Source organism: Etheostoma spectabile, chromosome 5 (genome assembly GCF_008692095.1).
Source record: "Etheostoma spectabile isolate EspeVRDwgs_2016 chromosome 5, UIUC_Espe_1.0, whole genome shotgun sequence".
NCBI classification, from domain to species: Eukaryota; Metazoa; Chordata; class Actinopteri; order Perciformes; family Percidae; genus Etheostoma; species Etheostoma spectabile.
In genome coordinates this window covers 8,575,429-8,591,603 of record NC_045737.1, presented here as the reverse complement: position 1 = coordinate 8,591,603, position 16,175 = coordinate 8,575,429, and the positions used below count along the sequence as shown (strand labels likewise).

Sequence of the window (16,175 nt, the reverse complement as noted above, 5' to 3'; positions counted from 1 at the left end):
AACTTGCTTATTCTCAAAAGAGACCGGTTTGGGATAATACACAACATCAGTTAATAACAGACAAATAGATTACAAGAGTATTACCAAGATTTACCAAATAGTACATACATGCGTCAGTATAGTCCCTAGTCCAGTAATATAATATAACCATAAATATACACAGTATATATATATATATATATATATATATATATATATATATATATATATATATATATATATACATATATAAGTGTGAAAATAACTAAAAACATGTCTTATATTCTAGTTTCTTCAAAGTAGCCACCCTTTGCTTTTTTTATAGTGCTGGAAACCCTTGGTGTTCTCTCAATAAGCTTCATGAGTTAGTCACCTGAAATGGTTTTCACTTCACAGGTGTGCCTAGTCAGGGTTAATTAGTGGCATTTCTTGCCTCATTTATGGAGTTGGGACCATCAGTAGTGTTGTGCAGAAGTCAGGTTGATGCACACCCGACAGCCCTATTGGACAACTGTTGGAATTCATCTTATGGCAAGAACCAATCAGCTAAGTAAAGAGAAACGAGTGGCCATCATTACTTTAAGAAATGACTTTCAGTCAGTCCGGAAAATTGGAAAAAACTTTGAATGTGTCCCCAAGTGCAGCCGCAAAAACCATCAAGTGCTACAACGAAACTGGCTCACATGAGGACCGCCCCAGGAAAGGAAGACCAAGAGGCACCTCTGCTGCTGAGGATAAGTTCATCTGAGTCACCAGCCTCAGAAATCGGAAGGTAACAGCAGCTCAGATTAGAGACCAGATGAATACCATACAGAGTTTAGCAGCAGACACATCTCTAGAACAACTGTTAAGAGGAGACTGCACGAATCAGGCCTTCATGGTCAAATAGCAGCAAGGAAACCACTGCTAAGGAGAGGCAACAAGCATAAGAGCTTTGTTTGGGCTAAGAAACACAAGGAATGGACATTAGACCAGTGGAAATCTATTCTTTGGTCTGCTGAGTCCAAGTTTGAGATTTTTGGTTCCAACCGCCGTGTCTTTGTGCGACAGAGAAAAAGTGACCGGATAGATTCTACATGGTTCCCAACGTGAAGCATGGAGGAGGAGTTGTGATGGTGTGGGGGTGCTTTACTGGTGACACTGTTGGAGATTTATTCCAAACTGAAGGCATACTGAACCAGCATGGCTACCACAGCATCCTGCAGCAACATGCCATCCCATCCGGTTTGCATTTAGTTGGACCATCATTTTATTTTTCAACAGGACAATGACCCCAAACACACCTTTGGGCTGTGTAAGGGCTATTTGACCAAGAAGGAGAGGGATGGAGTGCTGCGCCTCCACAGTCACCGGACCTGAACCCAATCAAGAGGGTTTGGGGTGAGCTGGATCGCAGAGTGAAGGCAAAAGCATCTCTGGGAACTCTTTCAAACCATTTCAGGTGACTACCTCTTGAAGCACATCAAGAGACTGCCAAGAGTGTGCAAAGCAGTAATCAGAGCAAAGGGTGGCTACTTTGAAGAAACTAGAATATAAGACATGTTTTCAGTTTTTTCACAATTTTTTGCTAAGTACGTAATTCCACATGTGTTCATTCATAGTTTTGATGCCTTCAGTGATAATGTACCGTGTAAATAGTCATGAAAAATAAAGGAAAATCATTGAATGAGAAGGTGTGTCCAAACTTTTGACACATAACTTTTATTTGTAATAGAATATTTTTACGTTTCTGTAGGCTGTTGCTTTTTTTTCTTCAGTAACTGATCTTACCATTGTGGTTTAAACTGGTCGTGCATGGTTGATGCTTCTGACTGAGACAACAACTTGCAGCATACAAGTCTGTAACATATTGGTAGAAACCTGGCTGTGTAACTTTTGCTGTAATTTATGTTAAGACATGACTGAGAAGTCTATAATAATGGGCCACAAAGGCTGAATTTAGACCTGTTTGAGTTTAATGCACCAGTCCACTCTAACTAATTTTGCTCATCACAAAGCATACATTTCATTAAAATAGGGATGTTCTTGTGACTAAAAGAAATCTATTTGGATCCCACTTTCCTCATGACTAACATGCTTCACTTTAATGCTATTATAAGAGTTGGGAATTTAAGCCAAATAATTAAACAGGTAATCAGTAGGATTACTATAATCGAGAACAGCCCATTGCCTGCTTGTGCAGTACATTCTCTAGCAGTTTTACTTTCACTCATACAGATAATTAAAAAAGAGCATGGTGCTATTGAAACAGGCCACAATGACAGAGTGGACTACATTTATGCTGTTGTGGTTATATTAGGATATTGCAGTTAAGTTTGTGTCAAACGTCTTTAATTTTTGTTGGTTGTTGCATGACTTTATCCTGAAATATTTACTGTTAGGATGCCACATGAGCTACTTTACAATAAACCTGTATATAATTAACTGTATTCTCCAAAAATGACGTCTCAATAGAGCACTCATACCAAAATTTTACACATCAAGGTAATTTTTAATGTATGAGGCTGTATTTTTAAGTGAACTGAAAATATGTAATTATGACTACTCTTTAGGCCTACATCTCTGAAGTTTAAGCAAGGTACCATCATTAACAGTATTTCAATAGTGATATATTTTGTTGTGTGTGTGTGGACTATAAATCCTCAAGGCAGTTATTAATCTTTGTGACACAAAAGTAACATTTCATATAGAAGTGGATAACTGTGTCGTCCCTGCTCCATTAGCACTGCAGGCCTTTCTGGACTGAAACTCATTCTGGATTTCCACAAAGGTTTTGTTCTTGGTTTCAGGAACAAAAAGGAAAATGTATAACGCCGTTAAGGAGCAGACGGCCAGGAACACCAGGAAACAGTACTGCTGCAGCCCGATCTGTGCAAATAAAAGAAAATAAAACACAAGTGAGTCCAAATCTCTCAAACAATCAAGCTTTTAAGTTTTGTTCCCAAATTTTCAAAGTTAATGAATATTTGGAAATGAAGATATACTTTCTGGACACCTACCACAATAAAAGGGAAGACCAGGCCAATAAAGAAGAAGCTCAACCAGTTCAATGATCCTGCGATTATGTACGCTGCAGGGCGTGCCGTTTGTGTGAATAGCTCAGTGGTCAAGATGTTTGTCACGCCACCTTCCCAGAACCAAAAAACCACAAAAGAAATCACATTAGTTATAACTGCTCTGCAACAGCAGCTGCTAAGGAGAGACTCCAATGGATGAAAAAGTTAGTTACCTGGTCCTAAGCCAAAGCTCAGGATGAAAGCAAATACACACACCACGCTCACATATGGAAATACTGGGCTGGCATCCTGAGAAAAAGAAAAGCACACAAAAAAATTTTAGCACAAAGTAGAAGTCTTATCAATGGTCAAATGTGAGCTATCACATAAAACAATGGTTAAAATACTGTATCTTATTTTATTATTACAATGAGGTTAGTCACCTGGAAAGAGAGCGTCAGCGTGAATAAAATGCAGCAGATACTCATCAGTGTGTATCCTCCCGTAATGAGCACTTTCCTTCCCAGACGGTCAATGAGCATACCCTGTGAGACACACAGCATGTCACATGACAAATAAAGACTTAGGCTACCACATGTACAGTATTATGTCGTGTTCCTGTTTTGTTTGTATTCTTAGATAAGACAATTTTTCACTTTGGTGTTCTGTTTTACTCTATTTCAGGCTTGCGCTCTAACTTTTCAAACTTTAGTCCAAAACTTGGATGTTTTTATTAGAAAGGTCTTGACTGTTTTACCCTTGTTGTTGGGGACCTTTTAGTTATCTTTTTTTTCTGTAGCATAAAGGAACATCAGAACTGTGAGAAAGTGGACACATAAATATAATAAAATAAAACTTATGCTTACACATGTTAAAGCTGTGATGCATTCACAGGCACCAGTGCCAACGGTCACATATGGTATTTTATCATCGGGGATGCCAGATTGTCTGAATAAGTAATCTGCGTAGAAGTAAATCTACAGAAAATATAGACAAAAAAACTTATTACAAACTAGAAATAGCGGTTGTATGCCTCTGCCAACCAGTTAAGTTCCAGTTGATATCCATGTCTGTCCAGACTCATATAGTTTTTGTGTAAAAGACGGTGAATTCATTTAATAAATGTTTATTATTGGGCTAAACATGAATGCGTCACACACATCTTCAAACCGGCAGCACAGAAGATCCAAATAATCACCACAGTTTAGGATTTGTGTCACCAATTCACCATCCGACCAAATGTCTTACTTTCTATTCCTGAGTTATGGCATTTCTCCAGGTGTTCCTGAGATGTTGTGGTTATGAGAATGGGAGAGCCGTGAGGTCACAGTGACATTACACCTCCTAAATCTAAGACAAACTTAAAGAAATTACCTCAAGAAGTTCCGGATGTATCACGTTCACAGGAACAGTACAGATAACCCCAAAACATAACGCCTCTGGCTACGGCTATCGCCGGCATGGAGTCTTTGGTGGTATTTCTTAATAGTTGGCAAAGTGAGCACTGAGAAATAGATTCCACATTGTGAGAGACAGCAGGACAGAGGATACTGAAAGACACCGGGTACGTGTACGTACAGCATTGATGCCGTTCAGCTGTTGTGCAGCGTTGAGCAGCAAGACGGTGAGAAGCTGCCTGCGGACACTACGATCAGTCAAGAGCTCCCAGGGTTTCTTGGCCTGGAAGTTCACCAAATTATTTTTCTCCTTCTCGATATCAGCCCATTCGTCATCACAGCCAGCTATACCGTGAAGTTGCTTCAGGGCTGTAGGCAGGAAAACACATGACAAGCGTGCTTATAGTTTTCTCCAAATGCAATATTCTTCTCATCTGGTCAGGCTAAAGGCTGTGTTTTTGAGAATCTGATTAAAAGGTTTCCAGCAGCAAACCATTTGACATCATCATGGCGTTACTAGAATGTTGTCACATGCTTGAACTCACTGCCATTAACACAAATGTTTCTCTGCCTCTGGTGTTTCCAGACAAAGGGAGTCCTCAGCCTTTGAAATTACGCTGTCATGTGCACTACATCCAGGTTTGCAGGCCAAAGATTAAATCCCATCTGTGTAGCAGTTGCAGTGTAAGTGTACCTTTCTTACATCCCTCATCATCCCCTTTATCAATGAGCAGGTAGCGCGGGCTCTCTGGGAACCAGGGCAGGATCAGGAGCTGCAGGAATGCTGGGATACAAGTGGTGGAGAGCAGGATGGGCCAGTACTCTTCTTTGCCCAGGAGCTCTCTGTGAAATCACAGACATGTGTAAACCAAATCACAATATAGCAATTCAATCTTGCAAACACAGATGTTGTGAAAAGGTTCATATTTTGTGTGAAAACAAATATGCCTATGGTTAACTTACTTGAGGCCCATAACTTGTCCAGTCAAGATCCCACCAGTGATGAAAATAGAAGTTCCCATTCCCATGGCACCACGAAATGCAGTTGGAGCAATTTCCCCCAAATACAGAGGTTGAACACAAAGGCCAATGCCTGTGAAAATAAAACATTATTAAAGCTCCACTTAAGAAGTTTTACACGCTCTGTTATAAACTACAAGGAGCTGCCTTGGCCAAAATGGAATACTTCACTTGCTCTATGACACAAACACCTGACTCGTGGGTAAATGTTAGTTTGCCCCAGCCATCCACCCGACCTTCTTTTTAAACACACATACATTCTCACATTCCTATACCTCGTACTCATACATTCTGACATTATGTATGCATATGTGTGTGTGCATGCGTATGTATGTATCTAGTGCTTAGTACCAGTATATACAGTATGTATGTAAAGTATTCAATTATGGCCAAGGTAGCATTCTTATCTTCAAACCAAATATGTATCAAGATTATTACACATATAATACAATGATGTGTTTCACTGGTATGTACACTTTGGATTATTTACCTGCATATATTCCAGTGAGAAAACGTCCAATGATGAGTAATTCAAATAATCCTGTAGGGTAACTCAGACCCATTAGCAGGGCAGCCATGAATGCAAATATATTATTGGCCAACAGCGTCCCTTTCCTGGAAAGTAACATTATATTACAGCTTTATAACTGAAATAAAATAAGCTATGGACAATAGGGTAATTTTGCCAAAACATGCCATATCATCTTTCTGTATACCTCCCCAGCTTTACAGACAGTGTCCCACCGACCGTCACTCCTAGAAGTCCTCCTATGGTGAATATAGACACAATAGTGGACCAAAGCAGGGTGAGAACATCTGCTGATATGTCAGTTTGGTAACGCTCACTCCAGGTTTGGTTGATGAAATTCTGGACATGCTGGACACAAAACAATAACACAACAAGCACATTCAGCAGGTAAAATTAAAATGAATGACCCCTGATCCAAAATGTTAAAGAGCTATATCTGCATGCATATTTACCAGACATGTAGTCGATATGCAAGCCTACATATGAAAAACATGTCACTTATGTGTCATTTTTTAATATCCTAATACTGACTAATCTAACAGGTTTGTAATCTAAATATGCTACAATAATGTTAATACTGTGCATCAAGTCTATGCAATAGACTAACAGAAACAGACAGTAGGGTTATTACCGTTGTGGGAGCATTGATGATAGATGTATTATATCCACACTGAAAGGTTCCCCCTATACACGCAGCACACACAGCCAGCAGAAGTGATTTGTTCGGAAACTGCAATAAAAAAGAGACACAAAACAAATATTTACATATATAACCAATGATTGAAAGCTGCATCCTACCCTGTCTACAGATGCTGATTTAAAACTCTCATTTTATGATAATCCACATACCTTGGGTCGCTTTTTATCTTTGGTTGCTTTAATAAGCAAAGGTTGATATTCATCCGCAAATTCTTTTGGCATTTTGTCGCTGATGTGTTGTTTAACGTCGAATATTGTTTGTAGTTTGTCACCGAGTGGGTAGGCTATATGCTCCATGTATAGAGTATTCTCTCAACAAATCCTGAGGACAAGTGGTGTTGTCAAGACATAGAGTGACTGCAAGGTGAAGAGAATCGGCTCCATTTAAAACCATAAAAAAACATCCAGTCCAGTAAATTGTAATTACAAATCCAAAAACTCATCACCGAAAGTTATTAAAACACAAAGGACGCCTCTTTCCTACTTTAAGGTAGGCTAGACAACGAGCTAAAACCTGGTTTTCATCAAAACGAGAAGTCCTCAGACCTGGACTAATAAAATGGAAATATAAGCAGTCGTCTCTGGAGAGGAGTGCGCAGTGCGCAGGGACCGTGTACAAAGTGCAACTTCGAAGAGACACACAACAATGAAAACGTAATAGCTTCATAATTACACAAAGTAGTGTCACCAAAATTGCGTCGCTCGTAATTGTTCTTCTGCTGGTTACTACAACAACATTTGGAAAAAAATAGCTGTCTGCTTAACTTTGTAAAAGCATTTTCAATAGTTTAGTTATCATACAGAGTTTCCAAAACTCCACTTCTTCACAAATCACACATAACTGTTCTCCTTCTGGTTGTACTACAAAACCCTCACATTTGTCCATACTTGCCAAGCCGTCCTAACATCCTTCAAATATTAGAATAGAGTTTGCATTCTTGAAATGAAATGAAATGAAAGACACGAGGGACATGAGGTACACCGTCAGTAGCGGCTTATGGCACGGGGGAAGTGTGCAGCCGCCCGCCTAAAGCTCTACGCGCTGAATCAGCAAGAACCTTTACACCTTTTCTGAAATTCATATGTTCATCAATATAGAAACCTATATGTATGCTGCATAAGTCGGCAAAGTTCAGCTTGTGTGACCCATTTTTAAATTCATAGACACTGTGAGTTGTTAAAGGTTTTCTAAAGTGATTTATTTCTGTTTTCTTTCTATTGATAAACAATCTCCACTTATTACACCACTCATCAATAAGGGTAGCATCTGCTGCATATTATCTCATTATCTTCTAATACTTTTCATGTGCTGAAAGTCACAAGCTGTTTTCTGCAATAGTGATATCATCAGCTATTTTTACCGGGATATGGAAGGAGACTTAATCCACGTCTCGTTTTATGATTGTCTTTCCAAATAGCCTAATTAATCTATGGAGTTTAGGCTATATTAAACAAGACAGATCGGTAATTCCAAAACACAGTCGCTGTGATCATATCAGATAAAGCAATAAAACTAGGACACATTAAGAGATTAAGACGAATCAAGAGTCCATGTTCAACAGACAAATGTTTTAATCCTGATCTTCTTCCGCGGTGTTCTCTGCGATAGAATCTGAGGCGCTGGCCGTCTTCGTGGCAACAGGAGGATGGGAAGCAGCCCAGTTCACGTGATCTTCAGCTTCCTTGGCGGAGGTGAAAGCTCTGTATTGGGGGTCATCCTTGATCTTCAGGTTAGCCGGGTAAAGCAGGAAAAAATCCAGACCCTTGACTCATGCTGAATCTATGTTTTGGTAAAAGACTTGGCGTCGCTTGATTGTGAAGTTGCTGTAGTCTGGGGAAAAGCGAATCTTTCTGCCCCCGACAACGGGCGGAGATTCCTGCACAGCCTGCAGAATCGCCTGCCTGGTTGTGTAGCAAAGCACGTTGAAAATCAGTGTGCAATTAGTAGTGTTTTTCTTTGGGCTATCACTGTAAATTCGGTTGGCTCTCGTAATCTCACTCTGAACATCTGCCAATTTCGGGGACCATTTAGGCGGAGAGCGCAAGAGCTATTGAATAGCATCAGAGCCTTCTAACCCCTCTTTCAGCTCAACGCTGCAGATACTGCCTCTTCGATTTCTGTCCTTCATGTCTGCTAGCTTCACCTCCAGCTCTTGACAAGCGTGGCCATGGCTATCAAGAATAGGTACTTAAGTTGCTTTCCACAGTAGTCTTTAGATTCTCCACATCAGATCTGATAGAGCAAGGCTTGCAGTTAGAGATCCTAGCTGGGCATAGGTAGCCGTTAGCTTCTTGTTGTTGTCGATCCCCACCTGTTGAATCTGAGACTGAATCTGAGAAAAACGTGGTTAAAAGTAGCTTTTCTGTTTCTCCAGTAATGCCTCCACAATGGCATCCGTATCGCCATGTTGGGTTTTGTTCTTCTTTGCCATTTTGCTTTAAATGACTCTATTGAGCACAAAGTGATAGAATATCACAGCTGGAACCATATAAAACAACTACTTGGCAAAGTTGGGCCAGGAGCTGAACCTTAAGCCGCCATCTCTGTCAAGCTGATCACGTGGCTCCACATGAAAAAATTGTTCAAACTTATCTTAGTTGATGGTGTGGTTCTTGCTAGTAAAATGTTTTTTGGGGGTTATTTAGAACTCACCTCTCTTTTTGATTGTGTAGACTCTTCATTGAAGTTCATTTTGGTAGCTGCTGTAAGATACTGTTTGACTGGACCATTCAATGGATGTTCAGTCAAAGTACTTGTACAATGGAAGCCTATTTTGAGGTGCATCATATGATCTCAGCTGCAGAGGGGTAGACTCATTAACTTCTTAGAGCACATTCCTGCTGAGGCTAAAGGAGGGTCTGCTGACCTGAATACAGAAATAATATTCACCCTTTCTTGTCTAAATGGATTAAATGGGAAACCCATTCTTATAAACGGGCAGGATCCCAATGTGCTCCATTTATGTGCCAGAAAAGAAAAGAAAAGATCAGCGGAGCACTATGAGTTTCAACATAGTTGTAGTAGTTGTAAGTACACTAATACAGCATAAGCTTGGTTTTCATAAATTTATCTTTATTGAAAGTCTGAAAAGAGCATTCTTTATAAAAGTTATACAAACCAACATTGATCACACCAAAATATTACATATTAAGATTACTTTGAGGCTATATCTGTAAGTGAACTAAAAATATGTAATTATGACTATCCAGTAAAACCTATATTTCCGAAATTCACAATATCTCTTTAGTGATCTATTTTGTTGGGCGTGTGTGGACTATAAATCCTCATTTTTAGCTACTTATCTTTGTGACATACTGTAAATATTGTGAGACATAAAAAAATTAAAAGTGATTTCATATAAAAGTGGATAATAGGGTCGTGCCTGCTCCATCAGCACTGGGGGCCTTTCTGGACTGAAACTCATTCTGGATTTCCACAAAGGTTTTGTTCTTGGTTTCAGGAACAAAAAGGAAAATGTATATCGCCGTTAAGGAGCAGACGGCCAGGAACACCAGGAAACAGTACTGCTGCAGCCCGATCTGTGCAAATAAAAGAAAATAAAACACAAGTGAGTCCAAATCTCTCAAACAATCAAGCTTTTAAGTTTTGTTTCCAAATTTTAATAGTTAATGACAAAGCATTTCAAAATGAAGATGTACTGTATATATTTCTGGACACCTACCACAATAAAAGGGAAGACCAGGCCGATAAAAAAGAAGCTCAACCAGTTCAATGATCCTGCGATTATGTACGCTGCAGGGCGTGCCGACTGTGTGAATAGCTCAGTGGTCAAGATGTTTGTCACGCCACCTTCCCAGAACCAACAAACCACAAAAGAAATCACATTAGTTATAACTGCTCTGCAACAGCAGCTGCTAAGGAGAGACTCCAATGGATGAAAAAGTTAGTTACCTGGTCCTAAGCCAAAGCTCAGGATGAAAGCAAATACACACACCACGCTCACATATGGAAATACTGGGCTGGCATCCTGAGAAAAAGAAAAGCACACAAAAAAATGTTAGCACAAAGTAGAAGTCTTATCAATGGTCAAATGTGAGCTATCACATAAAACAATGGTTAAAATACTGTATCTTATTTTATTATTACAATGAGGTAAGTCACCTGGAAAGAGAGCGTCAGCGTGAATAAAATGCAGCAGATACTCATCAGTGTGTATCCTCCCGTAATGAGCACTTTCCTTCCCAGACGGTCAATGAGCATACCCTGTGAGACACACAGCATGTCACATGACAAATAAAGACTTTCCAGGCTTTCTCTGAAATTAACCTTTTATGGGCTATTATCAGCTTTATTCTGTCGTGTTTTACAATGTACGCTCTGTTTTACTAGTTTTATTCATATCTTGCTGTGTTTTATGTTTTGTTTCCTTACCACATGTACAATATTATGTTCATGTTCCTGTTTGTTTGTATTCTTAGATAAGACAATTTTTCACTTTGGTGTCTGTTTTACTCTATTTCAGGGGTGCGCTCTAAGTTTTCAAACTTTAGTCCAAAACTTGGATGTTTTTATCAGAAAGGTCTTGACTTTTTTACCCTTGTTCATGGGGACCTCTTAGTTATCTTTTTTTCTGTAGCATAAAGGAACATCAGAACTGTGAGAAAGTGGACACAAAAATATAATAAAATAAAACTCATACTTACACATGTTAAAGCTGTGATGCATTCACAGGCACCAGTGCCGACGGTCACATATGGTATTTTATCAGTGGGGATGCCAGATTGTTTGAACAAGTACTCTGCGTAGAAGTAAATCTACAGGAAATATAGACAAAGAAAAACGTATTACAAACTAGAAAGAGCGGTTACCTCTGCCAACCAGTCAAGTCACAGTTTACATTCATGTCGGTCTAGACTCGCACTGTAATTTGTACTGTATGTAGAGAAGACGTTGGAGGAATTTAACAAAAACGTGTTACTTTGTTATTGGGCAAAATGTTGATGCGTCACACACATCTTCAACCCGGCAGCACAGAAGAGCCAAACAATTACCAAGGTTTAAGATTTGTGTCACCAATTCACCATCCGACCAAATGTCTCTGTTTCTCTAATTTCTTTATTTTATCTTTTTATTAGACATTTGTGAGAATGTTGTCATTGTTAGCGTTGGAATTGTTGAGTTATGGCCAAACATTTGTTTTTTGAGGTCATAGTGACCTTGTCCTTTGACCTCCAAAATCTAACGAGTCCAAGTGAGCGTTTGTGAGAGACGTGAAGAAATTCCCTCAAGACATTCCTGAGATAGTTCACAGGAATAGTACGGATAACCCCAAAACATAATGCATCTGGCCACGGGTGTCGCCGGCATGGAGTCAGAAATACTGAGTTTTTCCTTTAAATCTTTCGAGGTATTTCTTAATAGTTGGCAAGAAGAATTCACTGAGAAATAGATTCCACATTGTGAGAGACAGCAGGACAGAGGATACTGAAAGACACCGGGTAATGATCGTGTACGTACAGCATTGATGCCGTTCAGCTGTTGTGCAGCGTTGAGCAGCAAGACGGTGAGAAGCTGCCTGCGAACACTACGATCAGTCAAGAGCTCCCAGGGTTTCTTGGCCTGGAAATCCACCAAATTATTTTTCTCCTTCTCGATATCAGCCCATTCGCTATCACAGCCAGTTGTAACGTGAAGTTGCTTCAGGGCTGCAGGCAGGAAAACACATGACAAGCGTGCTTGTAGTTTACTCCACACACTATTCTTCTCATCTGGTCAGGCTAAAGGCTGTGTTTTTGAGAATCTGTTTAAAAGGTTTCCAGCAGCAAACCATTTGACATCATCATGGCGTTACCAGAATGTTGTCACATGCTTGAACTCACTGCCATTAACACAAATGTTTCTCTGCCTCTGGTGTTTCCAGACAAAGGGAGTCCTCAGCCTTTGAAATTACGCTGTCATGTGCACTACATCCAGGTTTGCAGGCCAAAGATTAAATCCCATCTGTGTAGCAGTTGCAGTGTAAGTATACCTTTCTTACATCCCTCATCATCCCCTTTGTCAATGAGCAGGTAGCGCGGGCTCTCTGGGAACCAGGCAGGATCAGGAGCTGCAGGAATGCTGGGATACAAGTGGTGGAGAGCAGGATGGGCCAGTACTCTTCTTTGCCCAGGAGCTCTCTGTGAAATCACAGACATGTGTAAACCAAATCACAATATACCAATTCAATCTTGCAAACACAGATGTTGTGAAAAGGTTTATATTTTGTGTGAAAATCAAATATGCCTATGGTTAACTTACTTGAGGCCCATAACTTGTCCAGTCAAGATCCCACCAGTGATGAAAATAGAAGTTCCCATTCCCATGGCACCACGAAATGCAGTTGGAGCAATTTCCCCCAAATACAGAGGTTGAACACAAAGGCCAATGCCTGTGAAAATAAAACATGATTAAAGCTACATTTCACAGTTTTACATGCACTGTGTAAACACTGTATGTAGTATATAGATAAAGATTATTCAACTACAGAGATGTGTATCACTGGCATGTATAAATACACACTTTAAATGCATTTCCAGATTATTTACCTGCATTCATTCCAGTGAGAAAACGTCCAATGATGAGTAATTCAAATAATCCTGTAGGGTAACTCAGACCCATTAGCAGGGCAGCCATGAATGCAAATATATTATTGGCCAACAGCGTCCCTTTCCTGGAAAGTAACATTATATTACAGCTTTATAACTGAAATAAAATAGGCTATGGACAAAAGGGTAATTTTGCCAAAATATGCCAAATCATCTTTCTGTATACCTCCCCAGCTTTACAGACAGTGTCCCACCGACCGTCACTCCTAGAAGTCCTCCTATGGTGAATATAGACACAATAGTGGACCAAAGCAGGGTGAGAACATCTGCTGATATGTCAGTTTGGAAACGCTCACTCCAGGTTTGGTTGATGAAATTCTGGACATGCTGGACACAAAACAATAACACAACAAGCACATTCAGCAGGTAAAATTAAAATGAATGATCCCTGATCCAAAATATAAAAAAAGACACATTTGTGCTTGCATATTTACCAGACAGTGCATGTGTGCATGTGTGAGCCTACTACATATGGAAACATGTCACTTTTGTGTCATTTAGTAACAACCAACTACTGACTAATCTCTTAGGTTTGTAACATGAGTAGGCTACAATAATGTTAATACGGTGCATCAATACTGTGCAATGAGTCCAGTGACAGACACTACGGTTATTACCGTTGTGGGAGCATTGATGATAGATACATTATATCCATACTGAAAGGTTCCCCCTATACACGCAGCACACGCAGCCAGCAGAAGTGATTTGTTTGGAAACTGCAATAAAAAAGAGACACAAAACAAATATTTACATATTTAATCAATGATAGAAAGCTGCATCCTACCCTTATTTTACCTTGGGTTGCTTTTTATCTTCTATCTATCTCTCTTTCTTTTGGCATTTTGTTGCTGGTTTTGTTTAGTCCAGTAATGTTTGTCACTGAGTAGGTTTATCCTCATCATGGATGAGTTTATCTTGAGGGTGATTCAAATGATCTGTTGTCATGAAGTGTCATCAGTTTTTATCCAGATTTCACGCATTCTAAAGCTGCATCATAGACTGAAATTTCTCAGAAAGAAGTAGCCTACATTCACCAAGAGCAGAGAAACTGTTGCACAAAATAGACAGTTTCCCAAATAACAAATGAAATAAAATGAAAATGTTCTTAATGCAGGTTAATTCAGTGTAGACAACATCATCAGAGCTTTCCAAACAGCAGAGGAGGCAGAAAGATGAGGACAATGAATGCAGAGAGATTAACACACAGTTCCATCATATCTAACTTTATTATAATTATAAACCCATTTTTTTTTACCATACATCTTAAATTTAACAAAAGTGTAATATAAGGCCTAGCCTGGAAACCAGACGAATCTGCCATATTTAATTATCTGTGGCAGATCTGTTTGGCCCCTTATCATAGAAAACATTCAGATTTCCAGCCGTCCAGAGCCTGTAGAAGCCAATCTAAACTGTTTCTCTCACATGGGTGGGTTTTAAATGGTGACTGACAGAGGGGCATTGTGCCTGATTTTAGTTAGCGAGCATACAGTAACTCAGATTATTGCCCACCGCAATGCACCAGTCATTAAGAAGTGGTACCACACAAATTTAATTTGAGCATTATCCAATTAGTATTACAATAAATAAATAACAATAAACCCCAACACCTTGTCAGGCAAACCCTCCCACACACCTACATTTCATTGCAATGATAAAAGGATGACTTTGGATGTCTGGCAAACACACAAAAGTTCAAAACAAAGCACATATTTTCTTTGCAGCCTTCTCAGGTATTAAATGGTTTGATTGTCAATTTGAACTAACCTCTCTCTTTGATTGCGTAGAGTCCTCATTGATGTTCATTTTGGAAGTTGTCGTAAAATAATGCGTGAATGGACCATTTGTAATGGATGTTCCACTTCAGCCGAAGCACTTGCATAATGGTAGCCTATTGTAAGGTGCCGCATGTAATCGGCTGCCCAAGGGTAGACTCATTAACTCCTTAAAGACTGCTGACCCAATTAAAGATATGTGAATATTATTTCTTTCTTCCTTTGTTGTCTAAATGGATTGAATGGGACACGTTACTTGATGTATAACCCATTTCTACATGTTCATTCATTTATGTGCCAGAAGAGATTGTGATCAGCAGAGCAGTGGACTACTAGAGTGTCATGATGTGAAAGTGTGAAACCCAAAAGTAGAGTTGAGGGGAAGGCTTCCAAGGCTTTATTTGAGCAAAAAACGAAGTCCACCCAAAAAATACAGGATAAAACAAAAAGTCCAAAAATCCCAAATAATCCCAAAATGGTCCAGGCGGGGAAAGCAAAGCAAAACCCAGAGAACGACGGCAGGGAAAAACTCACGGGAAAGCTCCAGACAGGACGCAGAACAGCACAACAATCACGAGGACAGGACAAAAGGATCTGACAAGAGACGAGGGAAGCACAAACATCAAATAAACAAGGTAATGAGGTAACAAGAGGCAGGTGACAAGAGGGCAGGGAAGCATGTGGAAAACATTGGGTAATCACAAGAGCGAGAAGACACAAGAAGTAAAACTAAAGACAGGATGGGACAAAAAAACAGACTTCAAAATAAAGCAGGAAAGAGAACATACAGACACTCAGGGGAACACAAGACAACACAAGACCAGGGAGAAAACAAGACACAAACACAGGATGACAAAAACCAACAAGGAGGAAAAGAACCCAAAGCAAAACCCCAAACCACAACACTAGCGTACACTAAGATTCTTACACTAGTTTGGAAATAGTATTTTCAGAAGCAAAATATACTTAGTTTAAAACATTGTATGTGTGGACATATAAATAGGCCTGTTTAGGTGCTTTCAAGCTGTAAAGTGTTCACTGGTCAGTCAGGACAGATGACAAACTACTTCGAAATGAAGCTGCAGACCTGGCTGCCAAACAAGCTGGAGGCTACCAAAATCAAACCATTTCTTCACACAAGTCAGTAGAAAATGTCAGAATAAATCAAATTTAA

At 39.6% G+C, this 16,175-nt stretch overlaps 2 protein-coding genes across 3 annotated transcripts; both read right to left on the bottom strand.

Moving 5' to 3' along the window:
• Nucleotides 1–1,574: 1,574 nt before the first annotated feature.
• LOC116690351 (solute carrier family 2, facilitated glucose transporter member 11) lies at nucleotides 1,575–9,565 on the bottom strand. Of its 2 annotated transcripts, none has more exons than XM_032517234.1 (12): nucleotides 9,274–9,565; nucleotides 6,553–6,651; nucleotides 6,109–6,269; nucleotides 5,883–6,007; nucleotides 5,336–5,465; nucleotides 5,067–5,215; nucleotides 4,554–4,741; nucleotides 3,842–3,952; nucleotides 3,419–3,520; nucleotides 3,209–3,284; nucleotides 2,979–3,106; nucleotides 1,575–2,847 (listed from the first exon to the last, which is right to left on the bottom strand). In XM_032517234.1, exons 1-12 carry the CDS (start codon nucleotides 9,406–9,408, stop codon nucleotides 2,662–2,664), a joined length of 1,590 nt encoding a protein of 529 aa, XP_032373125.1. In that variant the 5' UTR covers nucleotides 9,409–9,565; the 3' UTR covers nucleotides 1,575–2,661. The 2 variants fall into 2 exon arrangements, with proteins under 2 accessions (XP_032373125.1, XP_032373124.1); XM_032517233.1 differs by lacking the exon at nucleotides 9,274–9,565 and adding an exon at nucleotides 6,771–7,224 and having other exon boundaries at nucleotides 1,577–2,847.
• A 107-nt stretch (nucleotides 9,566–9,672) lies between these two features.
• On the bottom strand, nucleotides 9,673–15,581 carry LOC116690352 (solute carrier family 2, facilitated glucose transporter member 11-like). Its single transcript, XM_032517235.1, is given in 13 exon segments — nucleotides 9,673–10,160; nucleotides 10,304–10,431; nucleotides 10,534–10,609; nucleotides 10,744–10,845; nucleotides 11,286–11,396; nucleotides 12,100–12,287; nucleotides 12,611–12,676; nucleotides 12,679–12,758; nucleotides 12,880–13,009; nucleotides 13,167–13,291; nucleotides 13,393–13,553; nucleotides 13,844–13,942; nucleotides 14,994–15,581. Coding segments are annotated over 13 exon segments (1,491 nt in total). The 5' UTR covers nucleotides 15,033–15,581; the 3' UTR covers nucleotides 9,673–9,974.
• Nucleotides 15,582–16,175: the final 594 nt, after the last annotated feature.